Genomic DNA, 26,667 nt, shown 5'->3' with positions numbered 1-26,667 from the left:
GGGTAGACGATTAAAACTTGTAATTTTATCTTCAATACAAATCCAAAATCTTTTAAATATTTTTTAAGCTTACAAAAATATTTTAAAATTAATAGCAAGCCAAGTTTTAATTTTTATATATAAAACTGTGACCTTCGAATTTGATCTCAATTTGTTTCATAACCAGCTGCTATCAAAAATATTAATCAAATATTATTGTTCGGAATATTTAATGCTTTCGCAGCTATTACGCATATTCTGCCGCATTTCATTAAGTTTTATTAAAATATTCACGGTTGATAGTCTATGAAAATGAAAGTTTAAAGCATTGCTCTATATTCCGCGTTTTTATGTTCTCCACCCTTGTGCATGGATTTTTTCCGTACGCGTTGTGATGCTCCACAATGCCTCAATCCCCGATCCCGATCCCCAACAACTGTCCGCTGCATGCTGCGCACCCGTTTAATAAATTGCCCTCAATTGTTTCCTCTTTTTCGGTCACGTGCATCACTGCACTGCAACAACAGCAACACCAAGCCACCCACTGCAGCACTGGGTTTTCGGCAAATTATTTTCGTTTATTGTAAATGATTTGCACGGCAGCTATCGCTTAAAGCCCAGAAGAAGTTTATTTACCCCGTTTGCGCTGCTTAAATATTTCGAACGCCTTTGATTGCGAGCGAGTTGCTGCAATCTTGGCAATTTTATTTGCGCTTTAAGCAAATTCCGGCAAGGCAAAAGTTGCCACAAAGTTATTTCATTAGCTGTAGCCGTGCCGAGGAGCAGCCTTCGCCTTAAAGGAGGATTTTATTAAACTTCAATGCTTGTTAGTCGCGTGTTGTTGCCAAGGTTTTATTTTTCACCCCCCGTTGATATTGTTTCTTACACCTTTTGCAGTGGAAATCGGAGCGCAAGCCATTTAGAGGGTAACTTTTTTAATTTCCTCGCCGTTGTCTCTGTGCATTCATTTTGTATGAGCGGCCCACGCGGCGTATACGTAATGCGCCTGTCAGCGTTGAGCTCAAATGTCAAGCGAATGCAACGAGTGTCCTTGACAACACTATGTGCATTTAGTAAAACGCATTTAGAAGCCTGTTCCTCTCCGTCCCCCAGTCCGCTCAACCAGTCAGTTGGCAAAAATGGGAATAGCCAAAAATAACTTTTAATTAAGACATTTGCAGGTCCAGAGAACCGACATATTAATTTGCAACTGCCGCAAACAAAACTGGCGAATGAAGATGCCCAGATGGACAGCAGCAAAAACAGCAACAATGGGACCAAAACTATATGCAAAGTGTGTCAAACTTGCACAACAAATTGAAACTCAAATAAATGTCTGTTGAGAGGCAGAGACAAATGCAGCGACGAGTGATGGGGCTGCCTTGCTAATTGTTAGTTTTAAATATTGAACATTTCTCAGATAAAGTTGTCTTACCTTCGGCCGGTCGAAGCAATTTGTTGCCGTCTGGCCAAGAGAAAAACTAAACAACTGACATCGGCAAAAATGAAAAACCCAAACTTCAAACTGCCAGCAATTGGAGTTGCTTTGGAGTAAACTTTCGACTTAATTGATTTTTGTTTGATTTCATTTCGTATAAATGAAAATAGGAAAGTGTATATAAAATATATTAAGTACAACTAAACATGTGCCAAGCAATTTTCTGAGCAGTATTAAATAAGAAACAAGCAAAGCTTTTAAGGCGACATAAAAATAAAATAAAAGTAAGTTTATACCATTTTGGTTTAACCGAAAATGCGATCTCCAGCTGTGTAGCAAACACAACGGCGATTAACATTTTTGGCATTTTCCTCATCCTTGTTTCGCAAAAACATTTGGTAATCCATTAGCTTTTTAGGATCCGAAGGCCCCCAATCGGAATGCGGCTTAATGGAATTGTTAATGCGGCTCTTCAAAGATCCTTTTGGCTGCTTGAAGTTCGCATAAAATGCCCAGTAGAACAGCTGGCCAATAATACAGCCCGAAACACACCAACCAACAACTATAATTAAAATATTAGTAATATAATATTTAACACAATTTATGCTCACCTCTATATACCAATGGAAACTCCTGACCATTATAGCTGAGTGGACGCATGGTGAGCAAGCTGTACACCAGGATGACTAACATAACCAAAGGAGTAACAATGGACCAGCAGATCCGATAGTAATTTGAAGTCTTGATGTTTAGCATACAGAGGTGGTCAAAAGTATTTACACAACGAGCTTTTTTTTCAATTAGTTGACAATTGAAAAAAAAGCTCGTTGTGTAAATACTTTTGACCACCTCTGTATATTCAGCATCTTGGCAAAGACGTTTAGTGCCTTTCCAGAGATAAACCGTATCATATATTAAAGTAAATGTCTAAAAATTAATATTAAATGCTTACCGTAGATCCAGCCCACGGCGATGAGCTCGAAGATGGCCGAGACCAGGGAGACAAAGGTGACGCCGTGAAAGTCCATAAGCGTGATGATATGTTGACCCCCGGGAGTGATGTAAATCAGTCCCACCAGAAATCCTATCACCGAAAGGCTGACCACTATAATCCACAGCTTGACGTGCGCGAACTGATCTTTGAGCACGGTCATAATGCAGCTGACCATGCCCACATTGCTACCAACGCCCAGCATGAAGAGCATGGCGAAGAAGAGCAGCGAAAACACTTGAGGAAACATTTTGAACTTGGCAATGGCATCCGGATAGGAGATGAAGGCCAATCCAGGACCTGCCTTAACCACACTGGCAATGTCCTTGGTGCCCGATTCGTGCGCCAGGTTTCCCAGGATTCCAAAGATAATCACACCCGAGAGCAGTGAGGTGAATGTGTCCAGGGTGGTTACTATATTGGCATCCCGGTAAACATTGTGACCAAAACGGTTGTACGAGGAGTACATGATGATCACACCGAAGCAGACGGCCAGGGAGAAGAACACCTGGGTAACGGCGTTGTACCACACCTGCGGCTCCAAAAGTTTCTCCCACTGGGGAGTCAGAAAGTACATTACTCCGTCGTAGGCTCCTGGTAAAGTGAGTGCTCTCACGAGGAGGATAAACATTACAATGTACGGAAAGAGGGCCAGGACGTAGGCTGCCTTTCCTGAACTCTTCACTCCCCGAATGATAATTAGTGTTACGGTTAGCCAGGAAATGCCCAGCATTAAGGCCAAACTACCACTGGGATATCCGATGCCCTCCTCCAGGGAATCCGTTTCGTTCAGCACGATGCGTTGCAAGTAGAGTTGCGTGGAGGAGCTGAAGTTACGCGACAGTTGGCCCTGAAGGGGCTGCTCCCCAGATGCACTGACGCACCCGTCACCCCACTCCTCGCGACAGAAGCTCCAGGGCAACTCCGATGCGAAGGAATCGAAAAAGTATCGCAGAGTTAAGGCCATCACCGAGGCATAATACGTGGCCAAAACACCTAGGGCCAACAGCTGAGCATAGCCCACACCTGGTAAATAAAAAAATACAAGAAAAGGAATTAGTTTCTTAATCAATCAACTGGCTATTCAACAGAGTAACATGCCATCCTCGACAATTTTTAGATATTTAGACGAATTATTATATCCTATACACCACATATACACCTACTACACCAAATATTTCTGTATATATCCTAACGGAATAAGGATATATTCATCCATCCATCTTCTTACCTCTCATGAGGGGCGCAAAGTCAAAGACCTGCACGATGCCGCGACTGGAGAACTGTCCCAGCAGCATCTCCATGTAGTAAATCGGCTTTCCCACCACAAACAGGACGACGAGGTACGGAATTAGGAATGCCCCTCCGCCGTTTTCCAGGGCCGTGAATGGAAACCGCCACACGTTGCCTAATCCCACGCTCAGGGCGATGCAGGACATCAGGAACTCCAGCGAACTGCCCCAGTTGTCGCGGGGCTTCCGATCCGGAGCGAGCTCAGACGATTCCAATGCCATGGGCAGCAAGGATGGCTTTAGCAGCGCCTCGCCACTGCCGGCACACTGGAAAAAACAAATACTCCGTTTCTAATTGAACTTAACACTCGGAAAATAATGTATGTTATAAGCAAATCAATAGCATGTTTATACTTTGGCCCCTAAAAATATTATCACGTTTTAACGAAATCGTTGTAACTTACCCTGCTGGTCTCCAGTTTCGGCAGACCGCCGCTCACTAGGATCTCCGTTTTCAAATCTTTCATCGTAATGCGTTGCTAGAAATGAGATAGGGCAACAATTTAGATACAAGTTGCAAAAAATTCCCAGACGCTCCTCGAATTCAAATAGACGCCTCCGGCGCTCCGAATTATTGAAATCTAATACGCTGAATTGCAGGACTGCGGCACGAGCCGCATCGTTTGTAGTACAGTGGAATGTCGCTAAAGAGAACGACACTCAAATATCAAGTGTTTACAATTTACATATAAATCACCGTAAATTATAAACCAAATCGGTCTTATTTTATAACATAATCCAAAACTTCTAATCAATGAGTTCAGGTTGGCCAAGTGCCCCTGTAGTTTCTCAGTTTTCCAGCTGATGCAATCGCATATTACGATTTCATCAAACCGTATATTAATGTTTATCCAGCGGCAATTGAAGGGGCCAATTGTTTGCCAAGGCACAAATAATATAATATTAATACCTTTTAAGTATTTCTTGACGTGGATGAGGTAGATGTGATTTTGCAGAATATTATCAACCGGCACCATGGACACAAGACACACTTTCTGAACTCGCAAACAACGAATACAAAAAAACGCACACTTTAAAAACAAGCAATCAAGTTTGGTTGAATCTTTGTAATTTTCAACTGTTTCACGCGAAATAAAATCACAGCAACCCAAATTCACCGATCGAGAACCGTTCCATCAACATTTCCCTTTCGAACTTGTGTTTATCTAGGTTTGTTTATTCCCCTCTTCTATTTGGCCGTCTGCTGTCTTTCCTTTCCTGGGACACAAGACTCTGAAGCAAAGTGGAGAACTGCGACCGGCTTTTATAGAGCGTCCGCACTCAAAACCCGTGGTTTTGCTCAAGAGAGACTTATTGGTGGGTCTTCAATCGCTCGTTCAATTTAATTGATTGAAGTCCGAAGCGGATTTGGGCGGTCTGGATACTTTGATTTGTGCGTTCGGAATGCTTAATTAAAATTCATTTTTGGCAATGTTTGCTTTAAAGGGAATTTTACTGGGAGCTTTACCTACAAGCAAAGGTTCAAGGCCCACGAATTAAAATGTCTGTCAATTTGAGCATAATTGATTCCAAATAAATCATATATCAAACACAGAAAAATTCCTATAGGAAATCTAAAAATATGTTGCCTTCTTTTGGGCATTTCTTAATCGAACTCAAAAGCTGAGTGCTATAACAGAAGTGATCGGTAAACGAGTTGTATACCTATCAGCTTTGTGTAGACCACCAAATTTAACGGATTTCTGCAGTTCAAAAAGCTGGTATAATCTCAATTAATTTATTTACTTCCAAGCCAAGGGGTGAGGTTCCGAGCTTATCAAACGCTTTAACTCTTTATTTATGCGCATCCGTTGCTGTGTACTCTCCTTAGGCCAAATATAAGCAAAACAATAAGATTTATGGAGATAAGAGAACAAACGAGAAGTTTTGCTCGGGCTTATCGAAGATCCAGTCGCAATGATAACCTTGCAAACAATGACGGTCTCCGCGCTATCAAATTGGCACGACTTTCTGCAGCGCCTATCGCAAATGGAAGCAGTTCATCCAAAATATTGCTCCCATAAAGCCATATATGACCCATAATTGTCATATCTCAAAAACACTTTTTACTGCGGCTAATCAAACGTGAATATGACCGCAAACATATCAATAAAAAATGTTCATTCATTTCTGAGCAATAAATAGCTTTAAATATAAATGGGCTTCCATAATTTTTACCAACTGTTTGTGTAAGATAGTGATAAAAATCACATGAGCCCTTTTTTCCCCTAAGTAGTGTAAAACAAATAAAAGCTTTTTTTAGGTGTTACATTTATTAAATATTTGAACAATGCCACATTTACTAGGAGACTCAGTTACGTTAGACCCCTTTTTTCTGTGTGCACCTAATGAGACTAGGAGTTAGGTAAGTCAATGACCCAAAACCACTGTGACACCACTCAGTGGTTTTGATTAACGCACCGCCCGACTAGGCTTAACCACTATTTTTTTTACATAATTCGCTTTGCTTTATTTGATGCCACACACACGCTTCAATTGTAGATCTTGTCGCTGGCAAAAGTCGCGGGATTCCGCTAATAGTTCCTGTCAACGAGTCATCAAGCATATACATATATACCAAACTAATGCAAACATAACCCTCGAAATCTGAGAATACGAATCTGAACAATACAGCTGGCGCAAAAAGTGAGGCAGCGGTGGGGGAAAAAGTTGCCCGTCATTCTTGGGGGAATATTTTAGCATCTTGATGAGGCCGAAATGAGATGGAAAGTTTGTCATAAACGGTAGTCAAAACACGAACAAATACTATCGTGTTATACGTAAATAGCAGTTTTGTAAATATATGGCTGATATTGCCATTTCAAGGCATCCAAATGTATAATTTGACTCAGAATATGTTTATTGTCTGGCAACAAGATATGGCAAACAAAACTTGTACCATTCCATCGTTAAGTAGATTCTAAACGGTTGTTAAAATAATATAAAATCCGAGGTGAGATACTGGAGCTGTTACTACATCGTAATGATTCTTTCAAGTGCTTCATAGCAATAATCTTTAGATGTGCAATAATGTATAATAATGGCTTCTGAACAATACTCCCACCTTGAAGAAAATAATAGCTAATATCTGCAGTAGGACGCATTTTCAATGCCACACCTATCGGTTCGATAAATGACTATTAAAAGATTTTATTGCCAATTAATTATAGTCACTTGACTAATTCGCCTTTCGAGTGTTTCAGACTGCTGAGATTTGATAAGCGTGCGTCCACACCCCGTCTGTGATAACGTGAAGAGCTAAATAAATAAACCGATGAACAAACACTCGAAATCAAGTGGAATTTCCCAGTCTATGCGGCCAGTGTAGTCTAGGATTTCAATCCACCCTCGGAAAATCACTCGAGAATCACTGTGCATATTACTACATCCATGAATGACTATGCTTTGAAACCTGTCGCCTGTGAAACAAGTTTCATGTGTGTTCACTGTCGTTCCCGGTGGCCAGAAATTCAGGTGAGCAAGAGTGTTCCACTTAGGTGCTCAGAATCCACAGGCACCTGCAGCAGGGCTAGATCAAATCTTCAGCTAGGTTCGCTCGAGAACCAGGAACTGTGCTAATGCTAATTAATAATTAACATAATTACACACAGATTGTGCTATGTCGTCATACAAAATGCATTGCGAATGAGCTGAGGCGAGGCAACAAACTAAAAAAAAAAACACCTAATGTCAAAATCAATATTTATGGCTAGATTTGTGTGCAGAGAAAAAAATGCAGACCATTTAATATATAATTATTATAATAACTAGTACATGTTTATTCATTAGGCAACACTCAGTTTAAGTTTTATCTGCACGCGAAAGAATCTTAGAACACTCACATAAATTAACAGAAAATAATCAAGCTAAAAAAATATTTTTAAAAGTTACAAGCATGCAAAATAATAAGATAACTATCTATATGATCAAAAAGATATTTGAAAATTAATATAATAAGACTAGAAACAATTGAAAGAGATATATCACGAAAGATTCTTGGTGCATTTTGATAACTTGCCATGGAATAGTACTTATTTTTTCTCTCTGTGTGGCCACTGCTCCTAAGACAAAGAAAGGAAAGGCCCGACCGGACCTGATACGATAAGACGTCGATCGGAGGGAGAGTGAATATGCCCCGCGATATGGAGGCCCGATCCGATGAAGAGTACTCTGGGATGCGAGAGAGAGGCAGAGCTATGGGAGCCCCAGCTGCCGTCACATATGCCGTATAAATTGGTGCGTCCAGAGGGTCCACCATTCAGTCGCAGAGCGAACCAGAGCAGACCAAGATCATCTCGAGCAGTAGTCCGAAGGCGATTTGGCCATCCAAAAATAGACCAAAGTCATCGAAAGTTGAGGCACCCGCAAACAAAAAGTTCTGTAAAAAATAGAACATAAATTTTCCATTTCGTGCGTATCGATTCGAGGGACATAATTCGGAACTGCGCAGTTTGCCGGGAAATTGTGAGGAAAACTCTTCTTTCATGTCTTGCCAAAATCTTCGCAGCGTTCAGGCCAAAGGAGTAAACAGCTGCCGCGCTCGACAAGCGGCAATGTCAGCAGTTTAACAAGAAAGTAAAAATCATACAACCAAACGAATAACAAATCCATCGGGCAAATATAGTAGATATATCATTGAAATTAATAATAATAATAATTCGCCAAAGTGCAAGTGAATCGAGAGCGACAGAGAAGAGTGCGGAACAACTTTCCGCAGGAAAACAAAAACAGAAGGACCGAGACTGGGGTGCAAAAATTGATTTCGTTAGCCTTTTGCCAGCACCAATTGCATGGGTAAAGTTATGAGAGTGAATTCATTACCGCCGCCCGCCCACAACTGCCACGCCCACGCCCGCTCCAAGCAACAACAGCAGAAACAATTGAAATTGAAGAAAATCGAAATATATTTTATGTTCAACAATTTGTGCAAGCGAAAAACTTTAACGGAGTATAATTTATTGACACTAAAACGGGATAGTGAGTGAAGCAAAGCGCTAAAACAGTGACAGTGATCGTTAAAATTTTAATCAGCATAAAACATAAGAAGAAAAATTAGTCACATTTCGTAGCAAAAATAAATAGTTAGAAGAGGAGCGTGGGCTGTCAGCATATCAAGGATTGCCACACATACAGGTGAGCTTGATTATTTATAATAGTTAGCGTAATTATATGAATTTATTTGACTTTTATGGTCTTACTATAAACTAGGTTGTATTCCAGAACTCTGCAAGTAATACTTTTTATGCAAGTAATTCGTTTTCTTATATATACTAGACACTTTAAACTCCAGTTTATATTGGCCTAACTAATAACTTAAAGTACTTACAGACGCACTTTCAGGTATTTTTTGCAATTAACAATCAAATTACCCCAGAAAGATGAGTGTATCGAATTTCTTAAATACTTTATAATACTTATTATATCGAATATAAGACGTCAATAATTAAATTGACGTATCCACAATTTCCTGAAAATAAAATAAATTTCGTTAGAATTTTCTCCCATAATTAAGGGAGCCATAATAAAATAATAGCACAGTTCATGTCTGTTCACAATAAGAGGATCAATTACGCCTCAATTGTTGGTTAAATAAACTGCCTATGTGCTGAAAGCAACCTATCCACAACTATATGTATCTACATATTTGTATGTATATCAACGGCACACAGCACCGGGTTCACACCCCCACAATAAAGTAATATGCATTTTAAGCAGCAGCAGTTTAATAATCATGTTAATTACAAAACGGTTTAATCGCCATGGAGCCAGCAACAATGGAATTCATCCGATTATTTCGCCGAAGACGTGTGAATTTAACATTGTGATATTTTGCTAACGGATTCAGCTATCTGAATGTTAACTATTTCCTCAATAACTCCCCAATATGACCTTGACCCCTTTATATGGATTTCTTCGAATGATTCACTCAGGCCCCCGAAGAGTTGTCAACTGCGGAATGCTTATCAGGTGACTTCCTAATCGTAACAGGCAATTAAAGCCACCGGCTACTTAATTAATGCCCAAAGCTCATCATTTTGTTGCTATTTTGTTTATTTAAACATTTATTGACCTAGTCTGCGGCGATTTAATTACCAGCCGACGTTTTCGTTTATTTTTTTTTTCCGACAATATTTATACATATTTAAGTGCAAAAAGCGGTGGCCCATTGGGGATTGGATTTGAAATTCCTGGAGAAACTGAGAGTAGTACAGTACTGTATCTACACCCGCATGACCTGCAACTTGTCTCAATTACCACGAAAATGTGACAATGTGAATGACACTCGAGCCGGCGGCGTGCAAATTAGATGTTTTGTATTTTAAATTTATTCGAGCTTTTATTATGACTTTATTATTCTTGTTGTTAGTGCTCACGTATGGAGCAGATAGGTTTTGGTCAATGGCTCAGAGGCAGCGATCGCCAGCCCAGACTATGTGATTAAAGATAGAGAAACCCGGAGACTCGCAGATTCGAAGACCCAGACTCAGTTGCGATTTGGACACGCGACGTTTTGGTTGTAGAAAAGTTTTGGTGCCGCCTCGTCAAAAGCCGTTTTTAAAGATCACCCGCAAAGATACAATTGAACCCAATATAAACCGCTGATCCGTCAATTTGCAAACGTGTTCGCCTGCAATAGTTCGAAAATGTGGCTAATTGTCAAGTTCAAGCAAAAGAGAAATTGAGTGAAAGATACTTGCAAAGTGTGATAATAGCTGAAATACTAGAAACCAAGAAGAGTGATTAAATAGCTTAAATACAAAATAGTGATATTAGACAATTAGGAAATTAAGTAAGTTTATAACTTTATTCCACAAAATTTGACAATAACCCACATAGTAACGAATTGAACTCGAAACAAAGCTCGCAATCTACAATCTTTCGCAGAAAGTGTCTTTTATTTATGTATTCCGATTACACGACTAGGTTTGTGAACCCATTTCGGGGTTTACACTCGACTTCGATTTCGATTCCGCTAACCAGATAAGCCTTCGAGTGGACAATTCACTCTCGTTTGTCTTTCGCTGTGATTGAATTTGTTTGTAAACAAAAAGCCGTCGTTCAGGGTTCGCACTCTATAGGCAGTGACACAAATTGCGCGCCGCAGTGCAATTGAATTGGAATTGAAATTCATATTCATTTCCATTTTCATATTTATATTTCGCCACTGCCCCGTGGCCGCGCAGCTCAATTAATCTTTGACGCTTCTTCGACGTGCCGCACCAGATCCAGATGTTTCTACTTTAATCGGTTCAATGTCTCTGTTCTCGGGGTGCGATGGCAAACGGCACGATCGTCGTTTGGTAATTAAAGATTGAGATAGGGAAATTAAGCCCAGATGTGACCTAATCGATTAATGTGTGGCTGCACCCCGGCAGTGGAAAAGTTTTGCAAAGTCGGCAACATCTTACGATTTTTTAGATTCCAAATTGAGAAGATTTTATTTCTATAATGTTACGGATGAATCCCGGCTTAGATTGATATAATCCATCCATAATTTCAGATCCAGCTTAGATCGATAATTTTTAGCATGCTTCCATCTGTAATTTCCATTATAACTTAATATATATTTTACCTATATTTCTCCCCCTTACAGTCAGTAAGACCGGATCAAAATGGTTGGAGTTACTGCCGACGCCTCGCAGGCGAATCAGCTGTCCTCGGTCCGGAACCCGATGATCAAGTACATGCTGAAGACCCGGGAGAACCATGCTCGGGAACAGGATCGCGACTACTCGCATGTCTTTCGCCGGAAGACGCGGTTCGAGATGTTTCGCTTGTCCGCCATCGCCATGGCCATTGAGTTTGCCTACGCGGCGGAGACGAGTTTCGTCTCTCCGATTCTTCTACAGATCGGTGTGGATCACAAACACATGTCCATGACCTGGGGACTGTCGCCGCTGATTGGATTCTTTATGTCCCCGCTGCTGGGAAGTATTAGCGATCGCTGCAAACTTCGTTGGGGTCGCCGACGTCCAATTATCTCGATTCTATCGTTTGGCATAATCTGCGGTTTGATTCTGGTGCCATATGGCAAGGATCTGGGTCTGCTGCTTGGCGATGCCGGATATACCTATGCAGAGTCAGCCTTGAATTTCACATCTTCGTCGGCGGGATCTGTGGCTGCTTTGGTCTCGGGTGAAGCGCCGACAGGACCTTCTGCATCCGACTTTAAGTTCGCCGTGATCCTTACGATTTTGGGCATGGTCCTATTGGATTTCGATGCGGATACCTGCCAGACACCTGCTCGCACTTATTTACTAGATATGTGTGTGCCAGAGGAGCAGCCGAAAGCCATGACCATGTTTGCGCTCTTCGCGGGATTCGGCGGCACGATTGGATATGCCATTGGAGGAGTGGATTGGGAGACGACGCATATTGGAAGTTTTATGGGTGGAAATATACCCACTGTGTTCACCCTGGTCACCATAATATTCGCGGTGTGCTATCTGATCACGGTGACCACATTCCGTGAAATTCCACTGCCCTTGATCGAGCAGGATGAGCTGCTGAGACCACTGTCCGAACAGGCCATCAAGAAGGAGTTGAAAAAGAAGAACAATACCATTTACTATATCCAAGAAACCACCCAGCTGGAGCTCCAGATGGCCAGTGATGATCCCAAGCGATTGGAGGCACTGCAAGGCAGCTATCAGAATGGCTACTCACCCGCTGTGGAAAAGCAAAGGAAGTCCCAGGACTTGGAGACCCAGTCGGATTACGATGCTCCCGTCTCCCTGAAGGCCTATCTCAAGAGCATCTTCATCATGCCCTACTCCATGCGCATGCTGGCCCTCACCAATCTCTTCTGCTGGATGGGCCACGTCACCTATTGCCTCTACTTCACGGACTTTGTGGGCGAGGCAGTTTTCCACGGTGATCCCACGGCTGCTCCCAACTCGGAAGCTGCTCTCAACTACGAGGCAGGGGTGCGATTTGGCTGCTGGGGAATGTCCATATACGCATTTTCCTGCTCCATTTACTCGCTGTCGGTGACCAAGTTAATGAAGTGGTTCGGGTAAGTCTGCACACTTTAATAATGCCATGGGAATTTGTTTAATTTGTGTAAACATTATTTTTAATGCTTCGGTCAACAAATTGATTATAAAGACAAATTCTTGGTATTAAATACATAACTCATGAGGTTTTTCATTGACTGTTGGCAAACAGTGGACGTACTTCTAGTTGCGATATGTAAAGTTTACTTTTTAAATTCTTAAAGACGGTAGCTTTGATTAACCATGAGCCATAATATGTTGACATCTGCTTCGAAATCGAATATAGATAAGAAATCAAAATGTGTTGAATATTTTTGAATTTTTCTGGATTCTTATGGAGTTAATTTACATGTTAACCGTGATTATCTCGCTTTATTTTAGAACCAAGGCGGTCTACATTAGTGGAATGATTTACTATGGTATTGGAATGCTTGTCCTGGGCTTGTGGCCAACTAAATGGGGAGTCTTGGTGTTCAGCACGTCAGCAGGTATTCTGTATGGAACCATATTTACGGTGCCTTTCATATTGGTGGCTAGATATCATGCCAAAAATTGTGTAAGTACTGAAACACCTTTAAAATTCAAGTTTTTAATCAAAATATGTTAATTTCAGTTCTGTATTAAGAATGGAGAGACAGTGCCACTGAAGCAGGCTCGTGGATTGGGCACTGATGTGGCCATTATCAGCAGTATGGTGTTTATTGCCCAGTTGATTGTATCCCTTTCCGTGGGTCCTTTGGTATCCTGGATGGACACAACTTGCGCCGTGCTCTACGCCTCGACGTTTCTGTCGTTTTTAGCGGCCATTGCTGCCATGTTTGTGTTATATGTCTAGGAATCTAAGGATATAGCGAACAAGTGTCCAATATGAACACGAATGTTACATGATTTTACGTAGCGTAAATGTATCTAGTTGAGTATCTTTGCCTACTTTCTGGCAGTATCTGCGACTGCACTCACAATGTTGTGGCATACTTTAAGGATGAAGCGTATATTGTACTTGTATTCATTTAACATTTAATTTTTTTTTTATAAACTGCATGAATTATATGAATTTAAATTAGTGAAATACATTTAAATCTACCCCAAATGACCCCTTCTTGGCTCAAGAAAATTTATATCTTTCAGCAAAACAATGAGCTTGAGGGCGGATATTAGTTTTTACGCTCGTGCGTGGCATTCAAATGCAATTTTTAATTTCCTCAAGTGCACTTTTTTCCCAGATGCTGCCAATTTCCTTAGCAGCTGCACATGCCACGCCCCTCACCACCCCGCCCTGCCCCGGGGCTTTCTTGTAAGTGTCAGAGACACATTTCCGTTGTCGCCTGAGTGATAAATAGCATTTAATAATTTTCCGTGCGCACATTTCAGGTCCTCCACTACGAATAAAGCAATTAAATTCTCCTTTCTTGGCGGTGCATGCCTCGTATTCCAAGTGGAGGTGGAGGTGGTCGAAAAGGCTATGAAAGCATAAACAATAATTGAGGAATAAGAAAAAAGGTATATGGCTCATTGAGTGACGAGAGCATAAGTTGTGGGTCGGGTCGTAAAGGTAGGTGTCTTAATAAAACTAAAGGAAATGCGGCAAAGCTCACATGCAGAAACAATCGCAATAGAAAAGACATGAACAGAGCAAATGAGCGACAAAAAGTGAAGTTCTCGTCAAATTGAAAATAAACTCTTTACGACAAGTTGAGAGCGGCACTAGCACTAGCGTACAAGTATCGGCTTTAAAAACTTTGACAATCAGCATCAGTGTGGGTCGGATAGGGCAAATCGGGAGTCACAACACGGCGTATGCGTAACGTGAGATCCTGTGAGCACGCCTCGTTTCAGTTTTCCCCCCACTCGTAGTCCTCTCGCACTTAAGAGCAAACAAATTGAGTTTATCGGCGGCTACAAATCTACAGGAAGCTCACAATCATCCATCATAAGACCCAAGCCAAGGGCCATCCCTTCCACCAGCCCCGAGACTCGTCCTAAAAAATATTTACATTTGTCTTGAGCTCATTTCGAAATCCGAGCGAGCAATCGCTAGGGGTTTGCCAGCAAATCAACAAGCCACGTTAGTAGTGTCTTCGTTTTCTGGCCCCGTGTGTATGTACTTATGCAATAAACCAAAAGCCGTCGCAAATCAACAAAGGTAAATTCATTTCAGATTTGATTTGGGGGTCCCTGAAAAGGGAAACACGTGCACCATTTATCCATCCTTCATCCCATCCTCCAAAATCTCCATCTCCTTGACGCTGACGATCTGTGACGTAAGACATCTCAGGCGTGCCGGAAGTGCAGCTCCCCCTCCCAGGAAGCAATTCACCCGGATTCCAGCCAAAAGTGCCGGGCCAAAGCATATGCATTAGCATTGTTTACCTGCTGCGCACGAGGATTGCCGATGAAATGGGATGCTCTGCTGCTGACAAGCGTACAGGATATTGCGGCGGCACTACCAACACTTAAGCGAAATTCGGCGACATTACACATCAATCTTAATAATTTAAAGGTGAAAAAAGAAAAGATTGTGCCATAAAAAATATTATGAGGCAAAAACAAACAATATGGTTTTTTATGGAAATATTGTCTCATATTATTATATTTTTTAAATATGCCATTTCTAGCAATAATATCTGTCAAATGATTTTCTGAGTGAAACTTGTAACTATTGCCTTGACATTTGCGGTCACAAGTCAGCGGATTCTGGGCGGGAAGTTGTTGAGATATTTATTGCTTTGCTCGAACAGCGGTGGATCAGCAGTTCACCAACCTCCAGATGGGCAGCTATCACTATTTATTGGGATCTGGGATCGGGCAAGCGTTAAGACCGCTTCCGTGGAGCTTCAGTCAACACGCTTGACACCTTTTGGCCCCGAAACGCTTTCAGTCATAATTTATATGCAAATTATTTTGGTATAATTTTTTTCCACCAGAGACGCTTAACTTTTAACTCTTTTGGCGATGCCCTTCTTTCCTCGATGTGGCTGCTTCTGCTGCCGGAAGGGAACCGCCATTTTATAAACATTTCACAGAAATAAAAATGGCAGTCCAAGCAGATGAAGAAGAAGCTGGTGTAGGGGGGTGTAAAAAAATGCCAGAGAAGGGTGCAAAAAATAAATGGTTTAAGGGTTTCCGCTTTTTCTCCCCCCACCCACCAAGTGATGGCATGTCAAGTCGGGCGACATGTGCAATAAAAGGGAAATAATATGCAAATGCAATTATAAGCAACTGGCTGCGATATGAGCAAGACATCCGCATCAGCAACCCCCCTCCGCATCCGCATCCGCGTTGCCGACAAGTGAAGCTGACGCGGATGTTGGAGCGACGTCGCCTGCCAAGCACAAAAAACCGCAAAAAGTTTTGCATTTTTTTCAGTTTGGGGCGCACTTTCAGTTAACTTAATTTTCATAGCATAAACAGGCTGTATAAAAACTGCTCGAAAGTAATTTGATTGGAATTTGAATATATGAATTTGCATTGTATTGTTGGATAAACAATGTGGATGTGGAGGACGTCGATTAATCCTTGTAACAATTACATTTTTAAATTGCAAGTTGCAGAAGCAATATAATGCTTCGATAAACTTTTGCCTGGCAAATCAGAGAAACTAACACGAGCCATAAATTAAGAAGGCGACAGTGTCGCCCGTTCAAGCATTTCCAGTTTTGTGTGGCCCGGTTGATGTGAAACTTTTGCTGACCCAAAAGCCGGACGTGGCCCCAACCAGTACTAGGTCCAGGACTCGTTTCAGGACCAGAAGCAGGACTTTCGCCCGGCTGTCTGCCAGCCGGCCTGATACATGAAATGTAATAAATTTCGTTATCTATGCATTATTTATGTCGTAATTTGGTATTTTAGCCCCAAAACAGAAAAATGAAAAGCGTCGAGCCATGGCTGGCAGGACATCCAGCAGCTCCAGCGCCAGGACATCCCTGGCATCGGGTCAACATTACACATTTTCACTGGGCGAGTGTGCCAGTGTGTGTGCGAGTGTGTGAAGACGCATAAATTACACTTGCAGCCTGCCGCACTTGTGATGTGTGCAAAATATATTTTAAATGAAATTTTTCGCCACGTCCAATGAAATTTGTCCAACTCACCCTGTGTCCTGTGGCTAAGCGCTGCTAAATTGGCCTGACCACCATTGCTCATTGCCCACCCGGAAAAAAAGCCGCTTCAATCAACTTTACGAGTATACACAAAATCTTAATATGCCAGCAACTTCAAAAGGTTAAATTTCACAACATGTTCGGCAAAAATCATGCACAGCCACGCAAATAGGGGAATAAATTAAATTGTATTTGATCCAAAATTAAAATTTATTCAATGCGCCATCAATCTGCATAAACATTACTCGGAATTTCAAAGGACGCAAAGTTTGTGCATCGATTTGGGGGAGCCAACGGTTAGGTGAGCCACAATTAATTTGTTGTTTACACCAACGAGTTCTCAATTTACTTGTGTCCTTGGCCCAGTTGATGTCCATGGGCGAAGTCCATCTACGAGATGAGTGCACTTCCACATTGCCTGACATTTAGAAAGCCAATTGATTTTGGCACTTTCTTGGTATTGTTTATTTTACTTATTGAGTGTCTTAGATATGCATTTGCCACAAACACACCAGCCCACACTCACATATTCCCACGTTAAAAGGGGCGGGGTATTTCTGAGTTGCGGGGGGCAGCATAAGCCATGAGTTGGCCAAAAGGAAAAGACCAAGAAGCGGGAGAAGCTGAGGAGGCAGAACAGCTCACTCTGCATGTGAAAGCGGTGCGAGGAAAATTGCATGAAAATTTTATTGGAATTTCTAGATGTTTTATATGGCAACGCTCTTACATGACTGCCTGCCACCGCCTGAGCCTCAGCCTTATGGGCATGTGTCTACCAGCAGGGGCGTCTTTATATTTATTTAAAAAGGAAAACTATTTGATATTGGTGCACTGAAGAGAGGTCTAAAGTTATGACTAGATTTATTCTTTAAGAAATAAATTTACTTTTAATTACTATCGTAAATTTTTTAAGACCCCCGTTTTACCCACCCCTGTTGGCTGCTGTGTCTGCCGTTGTCTTCTTTGCTGGAGGATGAGGGTGCTAGCAGGAGCTACTTGAATTTCGCCTCAGATGCACTTACGCAATGTTTTTCCAACATAAATTGCATTTTCTACTATTGTCAACGTGGCGTATGAATAACTTTTGCAAATAACAACAACACCAGCAGCAGCGTGGAAAGTCGCAGGGTGGAAAGTCGGTTATTGGAGCCACATCGGGCCCAAAGACATGCAATCGAAGTGCATAAACACTTGCTGTTGTGTGCGTGTGTGTGTTTGTGTATGGTGTGTGTGCGTTGTAATTTTAGTAAGTACATGATCTTTAAATATATGTATGTAGAACTTGGGTCTGTGGGAGCATTAAAAGGGCAGATTGCTGCTCCAGATGCAGCTGGAGATGCAGCTGCTCTTGGCCCTCTTACTCATTTTTTGCTCTTTGTTGGGGATTTTCTTTTCAGTTGGTAGCGCTGTGTTTGCCTGTGCCGAGAGTACTTCTCAAAATGCATTTAACTCACTTTGTCATAGCCCGTAAATTTGAAATGTCATGGCGACTGTCGACTGGCATACAACCTTGTGGCTTTCATATGACATGGCACACACGCCGGGAGAAGTAAGTCCAGTACTAGCTCCGATTCTTCGCCTGTTGCACTTTGTATTCCGTATACTCCGTATATTCCCTGTCTACTAAGTACATGAGGGGGGCGTGCCCCAAATCCGACGGACAAAAAAAGTATACACATATAGAAAAGAAATAAAGCCAAGCTGAAAACGAAAACGAAAACCGGACAGTCAAAAGTCAGCCAGTGACAGCTACGTTGGGGACATTTAAAAGCCAAAAGGCTGATAAATGAAAAAGTTGAAATGCGAAATGCGAAATGCAATGCGAAATGTGCTTGCCCTTAGACTGTACCTCCGTTTTTCATTTTTCCCCCGCATTCCGCCATGCAAATGCTCTTTACGGTTTTTAAATCAGAAATGTAATTTAAACTTGCTGCCGGGCAACATGGCGCAGTGATAAAAAAAAAATAAAATTATAATATGCAATGTGGCCAAAGAGGAGTGCATGAATTTAAATCGTTCCCATTTTGTTCAATTTGACATTTAACATTGGCTTAAACGTATTTATTTATTACGAGTACAGCGTCTTTAAGGCAGATTTCCTTACAAACATTTAAGTCGTTTGAGTTCTTAATTAAGCAAAAAGGCTCAAAGTGCCTTTCATCACATTCAATTGGTCGTTTCCGATCATTTTTTAAGTTCAATGCCCACCTGCTGGCTCACCTATGCAGCAATGACCGCAAATAAATTATTTCTTATCAAACCGAACTGGCCGCAAAAGTTTTTGTCTATCCCGTTTTCATTCCGTCCATCTGTAGATTCTTGGCCACGTTCTTTTCCTTTTTTGTCACACGATAATTTGTAGAAGACTGTCGTCGTGGCCGTAAATTGTCTTTGGCAGGCGGGATGTCTGGTTTTCCCTTGGCCGGGGTCATTCTCAGTCTATGCCAAAAGTTTTAGGGCCATCGGGCGTTGGCCAAATGCGGGGCGGCAACTGGGCACTGGGTTCGGGTCAAATCAACAAGCAATTGTTGCAGATAAAACACGTTCCTTTAGCTCTCCTGCCGTGCTGCGTGGTCGAAGATTTCAGCAGTGGAAGTTTTAATTTTATAAAAACAAACTGCAGTCGAACTCAAACATGGGACAAAGGTTGAGTCTGGGCAGCTTAAAGGGCAGATCTGCGAAGCAGAGATTATAATGATGAACCGCTGGGAAAAATAGAAACAAAAGGGTTTATTAGTGGCAGCTTATATTCACTTATAGTAGCTTATGTACTCCTAGTTGTTAAATCATGAATATTCCTTAATTACCAAGAAAATGAAAGCACCATATATGTATATATATCTTGTTGCTTTTAAAATTAAAAATTTTTAAATAAAATTCATAGATAAAATAATGTTACATTTTCTGTAAAATTTATATTTACTACATTTATTTTTAAAATCTCTTTGCGAACGTAAATTCTTCTATATTCGTTCGTAGTTTTCAAAACAATGTTACAAAGCTTCTCATTTTTTGAATGTTCAGACAAAGTTTAAAGCTTTAAAGACTTAAATAGAGAAGTTCACAACATATTGTCCCTTCAAGCTTATTTTATCCTTGGAGCTTTACCACAATTTCCACCTTTTATCCAAAGCTCCAAGCTTTGCTTCGCAAGCTTTTTCAAAGTCTTCGGTCAGTCCTGTAAAATTTGGCACAGCTAAGGAATATTTAATTTTCGATATTATGTTAAATAATCTTGTCTGTAGAATGTGGTTGAGTAAAAATCTTGGACAATTTATGTAAAACTTCGTACAACTTTGTAATGTAATAAAGCCAAAAAATAAACAGAATAAAATAAAACGATAAAAGCTGTAAAATTGTGCAGAAAGTGTAAAATATTTTGTCGCTAAAAGAGCTAAAATATGTCTTGGATCCTCAAAAGTACACTTTCATAATAAAAATAAAAATCCATCTTAAACTTTTAATAATAATTCCAGGGCATTAAGGATGCATTTCCGGAGGAAATATTTTCAATGTGGGGAACCACGCTGGAAAATCATTAGACGCGGCTGCCATTTTGGGTTTCCACGTTTTTTCCGCTGCTTGGTGTTGTTTTTGCCACTAATTGAAATTCTTCATTTATCAAGCTGCCATTGATGCCACAGCAAAAGCCGCAGTGCTGCAGTGCCGTCTGCTGCATCTGCCAGTCAGCCGCCAGTCGCTCAAAACCCAAAAGCAAAAGGTGAAGGAGCAGCAGGAGCAGGACCAACTCCCCATCTCGTTTAGCAGTTAGCAGTTTCATTTACTATTTGCTCGCTTTTTGTTTTTCAATAGCGGGGGCGCGAGGGGCGCTTTGCAATTTCCTCTCGCCACACGAGACAAAGGAAAAATTGTAATGAAATTCGAAACTGCAACAGCAAACAGCGCCGGAGACCCAGTGAAATAATAGATGAATGGGTGAATGGATGAGAGGGTTCTCATAGAAATGTCATCTAAAATTTAAGCGAGTGAAAAGCAAAATTGTCATGAGCTCCCCTGCCATCATATGTATATAGTTTGCAGTATAGCCTTGATTTTGGCATATGCATCAACAATCTGCATTCGGATCTGTATCTCTGTATCGCTTTCAATCAGAAAATGACACCGAAATGCAGTCGCGATTTGCGGTGTGTGTTGGTATGCTGGAGAAATTTCCATTTCATTTCCATTTTAATGGAGATATTGATGTTACAGCCAAGCGGAATCTCTGTGTGGCAGTGCAAATAAATTCATTTTATTTTTAGCCCATGCAAAAATGTCATAAATTATCTGACACCAGCATTACACATCATCATTATCACTGGCGACAACCGAACATTCAAACAACCAACCGCAACGCACCGCACTCTAGGCCAAAACCCGTGTGAGTGGAGTGCTATCATTATAATTGTCAAATATTTGTATATATGCTTGAGCAATATCCTGTGAGAATGCAAAGAGCATGAAATTTAAATGGAAAAAGGCAGCTGGCTTGCCTATGTGTGTATTGCTTGCCTTTATCCATTATCTGTGAGTATCTGTGTTTGCAGCAACTGTCAACCTTTGTCACTCAATTTACTTGTGAAATACTAATCCAGTTAGGGGCATTCAGCCCCCTCGGCTGCTGGCTGCCTGGTTTAATCAGTGAAAATAAGCAGAGACAGCCAGCGGAAACGTGTGCGTGTGACTGCAAAATTCCATTTCCGGTCGCCACATCTCACACACACACACACTCACACGCAAAACACAAACGGAACACACACACACAAACGGCACCCTTTCAGCGAGCCCGCAATTAACAAAGCTAAGCTGCGCTAAAAAATAACAATAACAATCGCAAATATACGTTTGCCTATGAAGAGGATGTGGCCTCGTGAGTTTATGATGACTACGCAATGAAATGAGGCCAACCAGAAACTCATTCAGCCATCAATCAATCAAAGCGCGCGCCTTGCTTCCCAGCTTGCTTTTATTATCATCACTGGGCTGGGAAGTGGGATCGGTGGGGTTTCGGTTCAGCAAGGTCCTGGTGCGTCCTGGTGGGGGACCGTTGGAGCAGCGGAGACCCCAGCTCGAGTCTCATCATCATCCCGCATAGGCAAATCCCCGCACGCTCGCAAAACTTGCCAAAGCAGCGCACAGTTTAATAAAATATTTATAAATTCTTCAAACGTAGCCCACGATATAACAACTCACTAGGGGATGAGCTGGGTTGGCTTCTTGTTTTTTCTTTCTTTTTTTTTGCCCCTTGTTTTTCCTCTTTTTTTGCTCCTGATTTTCCTCTTTTTTCCCCATTTTTGTATTTTCCCTTTTTTTTCGTGTTTGTTTGACCGCCGCCGCTTCTTGTTATTAAGCCCGCTTTTGTTGTTGGCGGCCGCTTAGGTGTCCGCCGATATCGGGTGTCGGTTCTCGTCTATTTTTAATATTCCAGCAATGTGTCAGTTTTGCCGGGAAAAGCAAACCAACGTTGGCCTCCACTTAATTGAAAGTGATTAAACGCAAATGGATGCATTAAGGCCGCAGTGCATTAGGGAAATTGTTTTTAAAATTTGATTCACCTATCTCGGTGATTTGAAAAGGAGTTTCTTGTCGATATCTGATATCTAAGGCAAATAAGGTTTTCATTAAAATAAGTAATGACTTATGAGTTTCATACTAGGAATTTTACTTCTGTACTTTAAAATGCTCTCATAATCGATTATATTTTAGGGTCACCAGAAACCTTCGATTAGGTAATTAAATTTGTATTACTTGTATTTAAGTCATTTAAGAATTATATTTTCAGAGAGTAACTTTAACTCAAAGTAAGTGCCCAATAAAGTAACTGTTTGCCTATACAATCCGTTTAAAGTGTAAACAGGAAGTATGTGAGAAATGTAAAAAAAGAGGCAGTAAATATACTTTAGCCAAGATATATAAAAGCTTTCAAGGTTGATTTAGGTTTTCGGGACTCCTAGGGGAAAACTTTAAGGACATTTCTGGACCGGCATCTGGCAACGCTGTCAGCGGCCATAATCTGCAGAGATCCGCACTATACTCGTACCACACAGCACGTGTGTACTGCCGTGTGTTTTGTGGCACACTCATGATGTGGGCTGCCTCATCATTTGCTCGTTTTATATTTCAACGCCAGGTTGGGTCGCCGTACTTCGGGCCTCTTCCCGGACCAGGACCCGGACTTGTAGCCGTAGCCGTAGCCGGAGCAGGCCCATTATGGCATTACGGCGTTACACAAACGCCTCCGCCGGCATACTAAGCAGCCGCATCATCATTAACACTACGCCAGCGACGCGGCGACATCGGCCAACTATACAGCTGGCTGGCTTACGCCTTACACCTTTGTTGCCGGCGCTGCCAGCGGCATAAATTAATAAAAATTTCATGTGCCAAATAATTACAATTAACATGAGTTCTTAATTAAGAGCTTGACGCAGCTTTGCCACCACTTTTCCAGCCCCTCTCCCATTCCACTCACCTCCATTACCTGATGTTGCTGGTTGTGGTTGTTGCTGCTGCTGTTGCTGTAATCATTTGCTGTCGTCCTTGTTGCCGTTAATAGGCTCGTTCATTTGCCGCCGCCCTTGGTGCCCCCGCTCTATCCTTGTTCTGGCCAGGACCTCACCTCACCTTGCCACGCCGCTCCTCAGCTCGCCTAACCTCACCTCACCTTAATGCAATACAACACACTCGGCTGCGTTCGGTGCGGTTCGTTAAATCGCCTCGGCTGATGTTGCTCCTGCCGGCTGCTTTATGGCCAGTGTTGTTCTTGTTGTTGCCCCACATGGGCGTTGTCCGCTAAAGGTTTGCCCGGGGGGTCAGTCAACAGGATAACTCTGACTGATCAGCAAATCAAAAAGATTGTGAAACAATTCTATTATCGGGCAAGATAGATCCAAAATCAAACGAATAAAACGATCATTGATATTAATATTTTTAAATTTTAAATATTAAATATTAATATATTTATATTTAACCCCCCTCCACACCCATGATTTGTTTTTGCTAGTGGCTGCTTAATTTTCTGCCTGCCATCTTTTTTTTTTTGCAAATTAAGTGTCGATATTTTATGCCCTGTTCGTTTAATTAAAAATGCCAAAGGTTAACGCATGCGGCCCTCGACTCGTCGCCCTTCTAACCCCTACCCCTACCCCTGCCACAGCCACTGCCTATCCCCTCTCTCCCTGGGTCCTGCCCCTTTGGCGACCCCATCACTCGATGCTGGCGTTTATGAATTTTATTTATTTTAAGCACATAACTTTGCTCGGCTTTGTGGAGTACAATCTTGTTACTGCTCTTGCTTTGGGGATTCGTTGTTGCTTTTGTTGCAGTTTTAAGCAGCTTTGGGAAAAGGGTTAATCAAAATCAGAGAAAAACGAGTACGAGAAAGTGGCACTCTGTAAATTAACCCATCAAAGCTATGTATTTTTCTCGCCCTCAAATAAAAGACACCAGACATATTTGTAGAGTCCACAAAAATGTTACCACTTTCCAAAGGCCCTATCAACATGATTTGTTCATTCTTCTCCATCCGCCATCCACCATTCTCATATTCATTTCATTTGGCGCTTTGGTCAAGAGCGGGTTAATGGACGCCAAGCTGAGAGGCACCACAGTGCGGCTACTTGATTTTTAATGCAAAGTGAAAGAACGCTTACCAGCAGGGGAAAGCCCACAAAAGTTGCGTTTTTGAGTTGAGTTCATAAAAGTTTGACACAGGTTTATTAATAGCTGCTGGTCGTTGAGCTATTTCATCTCCATCCCCATTCCCCATCACCTTTTGGGGCAACTATTTTTGGGGTTTATAACTGGAAATGAGTTTTGACACTGGCAACTGCTCCGTGTGGCCTAATGAAACCGGAAGTGACGCCCGTGTATAATAAAGCAGTGCGCGGCGGGCAGAAATCAGTTTTATTAGAGACAAACCCAGAAGTCAGATGGTGGTCGAGGCATCGGGAAGGCGGTACAGAGTTCAGGTACATAATAAACTTTTTAGAGCGCACATGCGGGCCTATATAATGCACGTCCTTAATGGGCATATGTATGGATGTATGGCCACTCACATGTGCGTGCGTATGTGCGCCTGTCTGTGTGATTCGCCCATAAAACTGTCCATTGCTCGGACGCTTAACCAAAGACAGGACCTGAAGCTGATGCTAAAGTCGATTCAGGTCCTGATGCTATATGCTGGCTGGTGGATACTGGAGATGGAGCTGCCTCTGACGCTGACGATGATGAAAGATCAGACAACGCCCACACCTAACGCTGCCTGACTGAAGGCTGAAGTGCAGGCTGCAAAATAAAGCTGCCATGTGGGGTGTGAGATGTTCAGCGTGATGATTATGATTGTGCACCAGCAGAAAAACCGAGCTGCAAATAACCACTTTGAGTCGATCCAAAACTATGATCAGGTTTTTAGGTCACGGGTGTAAATATTTAATAAGCTAATTATATAGCTACCGATGGTTTTATTATACTAACTCATTCTTAAAAATATGATGAATAATTTAAATTGTTAAATGAGATTTCAAGTATGAAAGAGGCAAATATTTGGGTAGAAATTTTCTGATTCCAATTAAACTACCGTGTTACTGAGATAGTTTTGCTCCGTGTAGGCACCCTGAAGTGAGGCAAGGCAAACACAAAGGACCCAGGACCAACACCAGCCGTAGGACAAGGGACTAGAAGCAGGAGAAGGAACAGGAGCGGGAGCGGGGCCATCACCAACGCCAGGACCCAGTAAGGACAGCCAGCGGGCGAGAGTGAATGGCAGGCAAACACAGAAAAGGAAAAGCGGCGACTGCGAGATGTGAAATGAAGTGAACTGAAGCCAAAGCCAAAGCCACAGTGGGGAAAAGTGAGATGAAAACGGGAAGTGGTAGCGCGGAGAGGCTGGGATGCAGACTGGAGCTAGGCAACCTAGCGACCAACTGACTGACATAAATATGTAAACAAATGTCAAAACGAGAGACAGGAAAAGGGGGCTGGGACCAGGACTTGGAATGGGACAGAGACAGATACAGATATATGGGAGAGGAGCACTGAGGACACATTTGAATGGTGGTGTGGAGCTGTTATTGTTGTTCAAGTGGCGACGTTGACATTTTGTGTGCTCTGCTATGAAAAATGCATGACAAACGGTCCCAAGCACGCATGGCCCAAAAAGTAAGCTCAGGTTTTTGTGCTGCCAAAGTGATAAAATGCCAGGAAATATGAGTAAAAACGCGCAAATAATTCAAGCTCGCACACATGCTCAGGTATGAGTATATCCTATGTGGGTCTAACATGCATAGCATGGCATAGACGCTGGCTAACAAATAAAAACCTGGCAACCAGCGGCGACATCTCACAGATGCCAGCAGGCTGGGTTTCCGAGGTTTCCATTTCGGCCGTGGCTGCTTGCTATTTCATATTTGAACAAGGTGAGGCTGTGCGTTTTAATGACGTCATAACTCAAACACAACATCGCGTGCAAGGGCCGCTAACCTGGCTAAAAGGAGAGCACTCGATGCTCTCTTTCCCTGGCTTTCTCTCTCGCTCACGCTGGCTTGCAGCTATCAGTTTAACAAAGCTTCAATCTGATTATCTCGAATGCTGTGCAGACTGCGAGAGAGTGGCATCCTTCGCTCTCTCGGGTTCTCTCATTTCGCACCTGTACAACAATGCGTATGCTTGATATCTTCCCCGTATTTCAACGCGTACGTGTGTTTGTTTACACAGCCATATATTAGTTTTTATTATGAGACACTTTTGATTTTTCACTTGATTTATTAATGAGAATTTATAGCCGACAGGCGGGAAAAGGTCGGATGCATCTAATGAAAGCAGCGCTTTTGCATATTTATAGTATGAATTTGGGGGCGCAAGAATTATGGGG

The 26,667-nt window shown here is 42.0% G+C and overlaps 2 protein-coding genes across 3 annotated transcripts; one reads left to right on the top strand and one right to left on the bottom strand.

Annotated features, from left to right (window-relative positions):
- Nucleotides 1-1,570: 1,570 nt before the first annotated feature.
- LOC117141214 (sodium-dependent nutrient amino acid transporter 1) lies at nucleotides 1,571-4,934 on the bottom strand. Of its 2 annotated transcripts, none has more exons than XM_033304572.1 (6): nucleotides 4,611-4,934; nucleotides 4,105-4,179; nucleotides 3,640-3,967; nucleotides 2,370-3,434; nucleotides 2,029-2,304; nucleotides 1,571-1,979 (listed from the first exon to the last, which is right to left on the bottom strand). In XM_033304572.1, exons 2-6 carry the CDS (start codon nucleotides 4,165-4,167, stop codon nucleotides 1,723-1,725), a joined length of 1,989 nt encoding a protein of 662 aa, XP_033160463.1. In that variant the 5' UTR covers nucleotides 4,168-4,179; nucleotides 4,611-4,934; the 3' UTR covers nucleotides 1,571-1,722. The 2 variants fall into 2 exon arrangements, with proteins under 2 accessions (XP_033160463.1, XP_033160464.1); XM_033304573.1 differs by having other exon boundaries at nucleotides 1,573-1,979; nucleotides 2,029-2,103.
- A 3,011-nt stretch (nucleotides 4,935-7,945) lies between these two features.
- LOC117141060 (proton-associated sugar transporter A) lies at nucleotides 7,946-13,786 on the top strand. Its single transcript, XM_033304349.1, has 4 exons — nucleotides 7,946-8,833; nucleotides 11,295-12,716; nucleotides 13,078-13,252; nucleotides 13,310-13,786. Exons 2-4 carry the CDS (start codon nucleotides 11,314-11,316, stop codon nucleotides 13,529-13,531), a joined length of 1,800 nt encoding a protein of 599 aa, XP_033160240.1. The 5' UTR covers nucleotides 7,946-8,833; nucleotides 11,295-11,313; the 3' UTR covers nucleotides 13,532-13,786.
- The last annotated feature ends 12,881 nt before the right edge of the window (nucleotides 13,787-26,667 follow it).

Source organism: Drosophila mauritiana, chromosome 3L (genome assembly GCF_004382145.1).
Source record: "Drosophila mauritiana strain mau12 chromosome 3L, ASM438214v1, whole genome shotgun sequence".
Lineage (NCBI taxonomy): Eukaryota > Metazoa > Arthropoda > Insecta > Diptera > Drosophilidae > Drosophila > Drosophila mauritiana.
The sequence above is the reverse complement of the archived record's forward strand: the minus strand, read 5'-3'. Positions and strand labels throughout refer to the sequence as shown.